We start from the raw sequence: 10,000 nt of genomic DNA on the forward strand, positions 1-10,000 counted from the left end.
ATATGGCAAGATGAGCGTTGCTATTTAAGCCAAGATCGCAAGTTCTGCCTATTTGGCACGACATATATATGTATATATATACATATATATATATATATATATATATATATATATATATATATATATATATATATATATATATATATATATATACTATATATATGCAATAAGATCACAGTAAACAGATGATTTCAGAATATGCAAAACAACCACTCTGAAAGAATAGAGAAATTCCTAGCGCTTTCGTGACTACTCACATTATCAAGGAACTATGGAAGTAAAGCATCCAAGGAAGCTATAAAAGGGGTCTGGCCAACAACTCACTATCAGATCCCACAACGGTTAAACACCTGACGCGCGCCGACCCAACTGTATAGGTCCTTTGCACAACTCACCCACAAACTATTCTACCCAAGAAAATTTAAAAATTATTATTTGTCCAGTGTATTATTAAATTCTTCCCAAATTCTATTAATTATAAATGGATCTAATTTATATAAACCAAAGGAAATATTCATATTATTGTCAAAACTGCTTTTTATGAAACAAGATTCAATTATATTCCTGTCGACCATGGACTTGCTTGATACTACTTTCTCAACTTTTTGAAAATCAATTGGATGGTTAAAATCTCTTACATGAATAAATAGAGCATTGGAATCTTGTCCAGTTCTAATGCTATATTTATGTTGTTTTAATCTTAGTTCGAGATTTTTACCAGTTTGACCGTAATAAACTTTATCGCAAATTTTACAAGGAATCTTATAGACACATCCATCAGCATTTTGGGGGGAATTCTTTATCAAAAGTTTTTTTACTGTATCAAGATTTTTGAATACAACTTTAATATTAAAAGTCTTAAGAAGAGAAGGCATATCAACCAAGTTTTCATGGTAAGGGAGAACCAACATATTTTTAGTTGAATAAGGCTGGTTGTCCCTTTTTGGATTGTAAAAAGTATTTCTAGCAACTTTAAAAGATTTATCAATTACATTTCTTGGGTATTTTAAATCATTACCTATTTCATAAATTTTGGATATTTCCTCATCTATGAACTCAGGACTACAAATTCGTAAAGCTCTCAAAAACATTGATGAGAAAACAGACAGTTTGACTCTATCTTGATGCGAGGAATAATAGTGGACATAGGAACAGAGTGGTTGTTTTGCATATATATATATATATATATATATATATATATATATATATATATATATATATATATATATATATATATATATATATTTATATATATATATATATATATATATATATATATATTTATATATATATATATATATATATATATATATATATATTTATATATATATATATATATATATATATATATATATATATATATATATATATATATATTTATATATATATATATATATATATATATATATATATATATATATATATATATATATATATATTTATATATATATATATATATATATATATATACATATATTATATATATATATATATATATATATATATATATATATATATATGTAAATTCAAGAATTATGTGGATTAAAGTAAAGGTTGGATGCGAGAAGTGGGTCATAATAAGCGTGTATGCACCTGGAGAAGAGAGGAATGCAGAGGAGAGAGAGAGATTTTGGGAGATGTTAAGTGAATGTATAGGAGCCTTTGAACCAAGTGAGAGAGTAATTGTGGTAGGGGACATGAATGCTAAAGTAGGAGAAACTTTTAGAGAGGGTGTGGTAGGTAAGTTTGGGGTGCCAGGTGTAAATGATAATGGGAGCCCTTTGATTGAACTTTGTATAGAAAGGGGTTTAGTTATAGGTAATACATATTTTAAGAAAAAGAGGATAAATAAGTATACAAGATATGATGTAGGGCGAAATGACAGTAGTTTGTTGGATTATGTATTGGTAGATAAAAGACTGTTGAGTAGACTTCAGGATGTACATGTTTATAGAGGGGCCACAGATATATCAGATCACTTTCTAGTTGTAGCTACACTGAGAGTAAAAGGTAGATGGGATACAAGGAGAATAGAAGTATCAGGGAAGAGAGAGGTGAAGGTTTATAAACTAAAAGAGGAGGCAGTTAGGGTAAGATATAAACAGCTATTGGAGGATAGATGGGCTAATGAGAGCATAGGCAATGGGGTAGAAGAGGTATGGAGTAGGTTTAAAAATGTAGTGTTAGAGAGTTCAGCAGAAGTTTGTGGTTACAGGAAAGTGGGTGCGGGAGGGAAGAGGAGCGATTGGTGGAATGATGATGTAAAGAGAGTAGTAAGGGAGAAAAAGTTAGCATATGAGAAATTTTTACAAAGTAGAAGTGATGCAAGGAGGGAAGAGTATATGGAGAAAAAGAGAGAGGCTAAGAGAGTGGTGAAGCAATGTAAAAAGAGAGCAAATGAGAGAGTGGGTGAGGTGTTATCAACAAATTTTGTTGAAAATAAGAAAAAGTTTTGGAGTGAGATTAACAAGTTAAGGAAGCCTAGAGAACAAATGGATTTGTCAGTTAAAAATGGGAGAGGAGAGTTATTAAATGGAGAGTTAGAGGTATTGGGAAGATGGAGGGAATATTTTGAGGAATTGTTAAATGTTGATGAAGATAGGGAAGCTGTGATTTCGTGTATAGGACAAGGAGGAATAACATCTTGTAGGAGTGAGGAAGAGCCAGTTGTGAGTGTGGGGAGGTTCGTGAGGCAGTAGGTAAAATGAAAGGGGGTAAGGTAGCCGGGATTGATGGGATAAAGATAGAAATGTTAAAAGCAGGTGGGGATATAGTTTTGGAGTGGTTGGTGCAATTATTTAATAAATGTATGGAAGAGGGTAAGGTACCTAGGGATTGGCAGAGAGCATGCATAATTCCTTTGTATAAAGGCAAAGGGGATAAAAGAGAGTGCAAAAATTATAGGGGGATAAGTCTGCTGAGTATACCTGGTAAAGTGTATGGTAGAGTTATTATTGAAAGAATTAAGAGTAAGACGGAGAATAGGATAGCAGATGAACAAGGAGGCTTTAGGAAAGGTAGGGGGTGTGTGGACCAGGTGTTTACAGTGAAACATTTAAGTGAACAGTATTTAGATAAGGCTAAAGAGGTCTTTGTGGCATTTATGGATTTGGAAAAGGCGTATGACAGGGTGGATAGGGGGGCAATGTGGCAGATGTTGCAAGTGTATGGTGTAGGAGGTAGGTTACTGAAAGCAGTGAAGAGTTTTTACGAGGATAGTGAGGCTCAAGTTAGAGTATGTAGGAAAGAGGGAAATTTTTTCCCAGTAAAAGTAGGCCTTAGACAAGGATGTGTGATGTCACCGTGGTTGTTTAATATATTTATAGATGGGGTTGTAAGAGAAGTAAATGCGAGGGTCTTGGCAAGAGGCGTGGAGTTAAAAGATAAAGAATCACACACAAAGTGGGAGTTGTCACAGCTGCTCTTTGCTGATGACACTGTGCTCTTGGGAGATTCTGAAGAGAAGTTGCAGAGATTGGTGGATGAATTTGGTAGGGTGTGCAAAAGAAGAAAATTAAAGGTGAATACAGGAAAGAGTAAGGTTATGAGAATAACAAAAAGATTAGGTGATGAAAGATTGAATATCAGATTGGAGGGAGAGAGTATGGAGGAGGTGAATGTATTCAGATATTTGGGAGTGGACGTGTCAGCGGATGGGTCTATGAAAGATGAGGTGAATCATAGAATTGATGATGGGGAAAAGAGTGAGTGGTGCACTTAGGAGTCTGTGGAGACAAAGAACTTTGTCCTTGGAGGCAAAGAGGGGAATGTATGAGAGTATAGTTTTACCAACGCTCTTATATGGGTGTGAAGCATGGGTGATGAATGTTGCAGCGAGGAGAAGGCTGGAGGCAGTGGAGATGTCATGTCTGAGGGCAATGTGTGGTGTGAATATAATGCAGAGAATTCGTAGTTTGGAAGTTAGGAGGAGGTGCGGGATTACCAAAACTGTTGTCCAGAGGGCTGAGGAAGGGTTGTTGAGGTGGTTCGGACATGTAGAGAGAATGGAGCGAAACAGAATGACTTCAAGAGTGTATCAGTCTGTAGTGGAAGGAAGGCGGGGTAGGGGTCGGCCTAGGAAAGGTTGGAGAGAGGGGGTAAAGGAGGTTTTGTGTGCGAGGGGCTTGGACTTCCAGCAGGCGTGCGTGAGCGTGTTTGATAGGAGTGAATGGAGACAAATGGTTTTTAATACTTGACGTGCTGTTGGAGTGTGAGCAAAGTAACATTTATGAAGGGGTTCAGGGAAACCGGCAGGCCAGACTTGAGTCCTGGAGATGGAAAGTACAGTGCCTGCACTCTGAAGGAGGGGTGTTAATGTTGCAGTTTAAAAACTGTAGTGTAAAGCACCCTTCTGGCAAGACAGTGATGGAGCGAATGATGGTGAAAGTTTTTCTTTTTCGGGCCACCCTGCCTTGGTGGGAATCGGCCAGTGTGATAATAAAAATAATAAAAAAAATATATACATTGAAGCTAGGTAAGTTTTCTAAGGTTCTTTTGGTACGAAATTATTAATTTTTACTTTTAAATGAGTTCTTGCTAAGTGACCAATTTTACCTATTCGGTACGACACACACACACACACACACACACACACACACACACATAAGGAGGCTCTTGTGTGTTCTCAGGAAGAAAGAAAGAGAAGACAGGCACCTACTTCCAGTTCTGCTGCTGACTTCTGTTGTTTGGCTGATTCTCCCTTCTGCTTGTCTAGTTCTGCTTGTAGTTTCACCTTCTCCTCCTCGGTCTGAAAATGAGAGAAGAAGGAAATGGTAAGGGAAGTGATGAAAGGAAGTACTCAGGAAAATGGAAGGGAAGGTAGAGAGGAAAGTACACGAGACGAGTGTAACAAAATATGTGAAGGAAGGAAGGAGGGAGAAAGAAAAATGAAAGAATATGGACGAATCCAGAGAAGGAATAAAGCAAGGGAAAGTCGAGAGGCCGAGAATGATCATTATTTTATACAGATAGGAAATGCTAAACCCGCAGGGAGGGATCCCTAAATCTCTTGGGAAATGTAAAAAGAGGGAGGGAGGTAAGGGTGTAGTGATCCCACTTGATTCTAGAAAGGAAAGGATAGCACCATTGCCCTGGATCAAGATCCCTTTAATACCTCCCCCCTAGCATGAAACCACCCCTTAACCCTTTAAGGAAGACCAAACAAGAACGCTTAAAAAAAAGAAGGCGTCTCCCTTAGCTCTATAACATCAACATTGTTTATCGTGAAACGAGCAGCCGAACGTAAGGCTTAATAGAGCTCCGTGTAGAGCTCTATTAAGCCGCGCTAAATCTCTCTCTCTCTCTCTCTCTCTCTCTCTCTCTCTCTCTCTCTCTCTCTCTCTCACTCACACACACACTCACACTACAAGAAGTAAGCTTTCTCACCTTTCTCACAAGGTTTTCGAAGTTAGTTTGAGCCTTCTCCGACTGGATCACTTTTGTCTTACAGTCCTCCAGCTTCAGGTCTCTGTTCACGAGTAAGAGGTTTCTCAGTAACACCTCTAAAAGACACCTCCAATAATAATAATAATAATAATAATAATAATAATAATAATAATAATAATAATAATAATAATAATAATAATAATAATAATAATAATAATAATATCAATAATAATAATAATAATAATGGTGATACTACTACTGCTACCACCACCACCACCACTACTACTACTACTACTACTACTACTACTACTACTACTACTACTACTACTACTACTACTACTACTACTACCACTACTACTACTACTACTACTACTACTACTACTACCACTACTACTACTACTACTACCACTGCTACTACTACTACTACTACCACTGCTACTACTACTACTACCAATAATGTTAATAATAATAACAATACTAATAATAATAATAATAATAATAATAATAATAATAATAATAATAATAATAATAATAATTATTATTATTATTATTATTATTATTATTATTATTATTATTATTATTATAAACAAACAATACTTTAACAACAACAGGAAGAACAACAGCCAACAACAACAATTAACCAAAACAAACACGCAAATACAACAACAAAATAACATCAACGCAAAACAACTAAAAAAACGAAGATAAGAAAAAAATTCCCTTTCATTTGGGCTATTACCGACGGGAACAATCAAGAGTGCCTCCCGAATTGGCAGTCATTGTCTCCCGGCATCGCTCAGAAGGCGCACACGAACTCACATTAAAAACTCCTTTATAGTCGGGACTCATTCCCTTCTTGATTCCCTCCGTTTTCTCCCGACAAAGGCAGAAAAATCATTTTTTTTTTAAGGGGGAACATTGGGATTTTCGTGGGAGAAGAGATTTCTTTGATGCTTGTTTGGGGGGAGGATCGGTGTTTTGGGGGAAAGATGAGACGGTTTGAAGATGGCTAACGCGCACGAAATTTCATAAATATTTGCCGTTTTAGCGACGTTCCGGGAAATTATTTTAAGTGTTATGTTCGTAAGCTCTCGTGTGCTTCATCGGGGGGGGGGTTGATATTTGAAGGTTGGAACCCGATCGGAAGAGGCGTTTACCAGGTCGCTCAAGGGAGAACTGTTTATGTGGAATCTTTGATAACTCAAGAAACATGTGCTGGAAAACAGGTTGCTGGAAAACTTCTAAGCTTTCTGGAAAACTTCTTAGCCTGCTGGAAGACTTCTTAGCCTACTGGAAAACTTCTTAGCCTGCTGGAAAACTTCTTAGCTTGCTGGAACACTTCTTAGCTTGATGGAAAACTTCTTAGCTTGCTGGAAAATTTCTTAGCTTGCTGGAAAACTTCATAGCTTGCTGGAAAACTTCTTAGCTTTCTGGAATACTTCTTAGCTTTCTGGAATACTTCTTAGCTTTTCTTAAATTCTGTAGCTTCCAGTATTTTGTTCAAGGTGTCTGTGAGAGCGATTATTGAGGCTTCCAGGCATCTTTGGTGTCTAAGCTCAGGGTTCAGTTTGGATGCGTTGACCTTCATTCCAACTCACAAGAAAACAAAAATCACAATACCGTGACTGGAACAATACAAAAATAACCCGCACATAGGAGAGAAAAGCTTATGACAACGTTTCGATCAGACTTGGACCATTGTGTGGCTAGTCTATGGTCCAAGTTGGACCGAAACATCGTCGTAAGCTTCTCTCTCCTATGTGAGAGTTATTTGTGTAACACTCACCAAATATCCCCGTGGAGTTTCCGGGGCAGACACAGTCGCAGCTGTTGCAGGCGATTCGATGTTTACTCAGGCGGATAGACGTCTGCCTTGTTTCTCTTTCATATTTCTTGGAAGTGTTCACATGGGATGGTACAGACGTCTGCCATGGAAGCACGATGTCTGGGGTTTTGCTTCGTAGTGAGGCCTTTGATGGATGCTGTATCTATGGTGGATACAGCATCCATCAAGCAACCACCTGGCGGGTGTTCCTGGTAACATCTCAACATGGAAGCACTAAGAACTGTTTGTAGAAGTGTTCTGTAGAGGATTTATTAAGGAGAGCTTCAGCCTTGAGTCTGTAATCCAGGAGGAAGAAAGATGAAATCTGAAGACGTGTGAAGGCTTGTGTTATGTAGTTACGTTTAACAAGGGCTGGAGATGTGAGTAATCCTTAAGAAGAAACCAGTAAGAATATCTCTTTCTTTGTGCGAGTGTCATAGTATGAATAGATAAGAGTATTCTTGTTGCTGAAATTCTTATACACTCTGAAGAGAAGAGGTTATGGCTGTCGGGAGACCTGTACAGCAGGACGTCGAGGAAAGGAAGTTTGTCTTCTTTTTCGAGTTCCAGTGTAAATCTCATAGTGGATCTCGTCCCATGCAACGTTTTCGAGATCTTCCACCTGACCTTCGACAGTATTAAGACTCCGTTCTCGTGCTTCGGCTTCATATCGTTCCAGACTATGGAGCTGAACTCTTCTCCAGGCTGAGGGACTGACCACCTCAAATACTTTCTCCAAGGTTGATGGACTAATTACATCTTTATTTCACTACTACTGCTCCCTTTGTATTTGACCGAAGAAGCCTATTGTGTAGGCGAAACGTTTCGTCAATAAAAATACCCAGCTGTTGCACATGTGTCTTAATCTTCAACTTGTTGTTATTTTATACCATTTTCAACAACTTCATAGATGGATCGACAGCGCTGATGTTGTCGAGGGAGTGGATATTACATCTGAGATAGAGCACCAAGATATCTCCAGCGTAAAAATAAGTTTATTTAGGTACACGTACACATAAATACAATTCCGCAAATTATCTACATAGTAACATATGTGTAAATTACCAAAAAGTTAAAGTGATTTGTTTCCATCGGGATCCTTAGCCAGGTAACAACGATGTAGGGAATGAGGACGTCCATGAAGAGGTCAGCGAACACAGCACATCGAGAGCTGCCCATTGTCATCCCACAGTAGGAATTATCATTGACACAGAAACCAGGTAGACTGAGGCAGTCCTGGAAAGGCAGTGGGAGGCTGTGATGATCTTTGATTCCGGCTCACATTGTTTGTTGTGGCATCAGTGTATTGGTAAAGAGTTGTGTAGTCGAAAATGATCAAGATTTTTCTTTTTTAACGTTGAAAATATGAGAGAGAGAGAGAGAGAGAGAGAGAGAAGGTTGCCAGAATGTTTGAGGTGCACCTTGTTAATGGTGCCTAGTAACGGCACCATTAACAATGGTAGTTTCATAGTGCAACAACAACTACAACGACAACAAGAAAAGAAGAAAACGAAAAATAAGAAAGTAAAAGAAAATAGTAATTGAAAAAATAAAACAGAAAAAAAAGCAAAAGCGAAAAAAAGTCAAAAAAAAGAAAACGAAAAAAGGAAAAAAAAAAAGAAAGAAAAACAAAGAAAAAGAATAAAAAGACTAACCTTTGTTTAATATTGGCGATTCTGTCTTCTTTCTCCCTATCAATGTTCTTCCTTAACGCTCTGTTGTTGAAGGTCAGCACCAGCACCGTCAGCGTCAGCAGCCCCACCGTCAGCACCATCGTTGCTGTCGTCATCCCGCCTCTGCTGACCACAGGAAAGGCCCAGCGATGCCAATATATCCACTAAATTTTTAAAGGGGATGGAGGTAGAAGCCAGTGGAAGGTCTCTGTCAGATAACCAAAAGCTCCAGCTGCGGGTCATCATATGACTGAGACCCGCGTCAGGAAACACTTGCCATGATTCCTGACAAACCTGAGAAGCGCTAAATCCTTCGGGATTTAGTTTATTTTTATGTTTCCAATTGACGTCAATTATCTATCGGAGGGAATATAATCGTGATCGATTGATCACGTAAAATTATCATGAATTAAAGGAATGAAATGTATACCGGCAATGTATACCAGGCGTGAAAGCATACTAAATGTGTATGAGTATACACTGAGAGATACACATGTCTGAGTGTATATACACTGAGAGACAAACACCTATTTGTGCATATATACAGAGTCATACACACATCTTTCTAAGCATATACACACTATGTATACTAAGTGTATGGACATAAAGTCGATATTATTAAAGAGCTGCTAGAGAATGGGGATCCAGGGATACACTGCATATTACACAGTCAAATAGTCACTGTTTAACACTGTTGTAACAGTGACCCATCTCACTGTTGCAGCCGCAGTGAAAGGCTCACTTCCCCTATGAATACTGGTTCTTCAAATATTCATTATGTATTTCTGATTATATACATCGTGAAGTGTGTTCCTCTGAGAATATACACTGAGATATGTATAACTCCCGTATCTGTGTTTATAAGCGAGGAGGTAAATGTTAATATATATATAAACCTAAGGGTGTATATCTCTCTGTGTATATACACGGAGATCTTTGTCAGTTTACATGTCCATAGTGTATAATATATACTAGTATACATCTGGTACACTAACATACGTACTGCACAAGTATATACATAACTAACATGTAGGTAGTGTACACTAGTATATATACGACGAAAGTATATACATTACTGGCCTATATACACCGAGAGGTGAGTATTTCTCTGTGATGT

General features: G+C 37.6%; 2 protein-coding genes across 4 annotated transcripts in view; both read right to left on the bottom strand.

The window, feature by feature from the left end:
- Positions 1 to 10,000, bottom strand: part of LOC128705498 (aminoacylase-1B-like) — a 262,798-nt gene that overhangs the window by 99,654 nt on the left and 153,144 nt on the right. The gene's annotated exons all lie outside the window — the stretch shown is intronic.
- LOC128697349 (tol-Pal system protein TolA-like) overlaps positions 1 to 10,000 on the bottom strand; it is a 22,826-nt gene that overhangs the window by 9,685 nt on the left and 3,141 nt on the right. Inside the window, exons 3-5 of one of the 3 annotated variants that reach the window (XM_070094084.1) lie at positions 8,866 to 9,006; positions 5,386 to 5,467; positions 4,658 to 4,747 (exon numbers count right to left, since the gene is read on the bottom strand). In XM_070094084.1, coding sequence (XP_069950185.1) covers positions 4,658 to 4,747; positions 5,386 to 5,467; positions 8,866 to 9,006 — 313 coding nt within the window. Of the gene's footprint in view, positions 1 to 4,657; positions 4,748 to 5,385; positions 5,468 to 8,865; positions 9,092 to 10,000 lie in introns of all 3 variants that reach the window. The other 2 variants (XM_070094083.1, XM_070094085.1) reach the window with 2 other exon arrangements.

The sequence above is a fragment of the Cherax quadricarinatus genome, chromosome 44 (assembly GCF_038502225.1).
Source record: "Cherax quadricarinatus isolate ZL_2023a chromosome 44, ASM3850222v1, whole genome shotgun sequence".
Taxonomy (NCBI): domain Eukaryota; kingdom Metazoa; phylum Arthropoda; class Malacostraca; order Decapoda; family Parastacidae; genus Cherax; species Cherax quadricarinatus.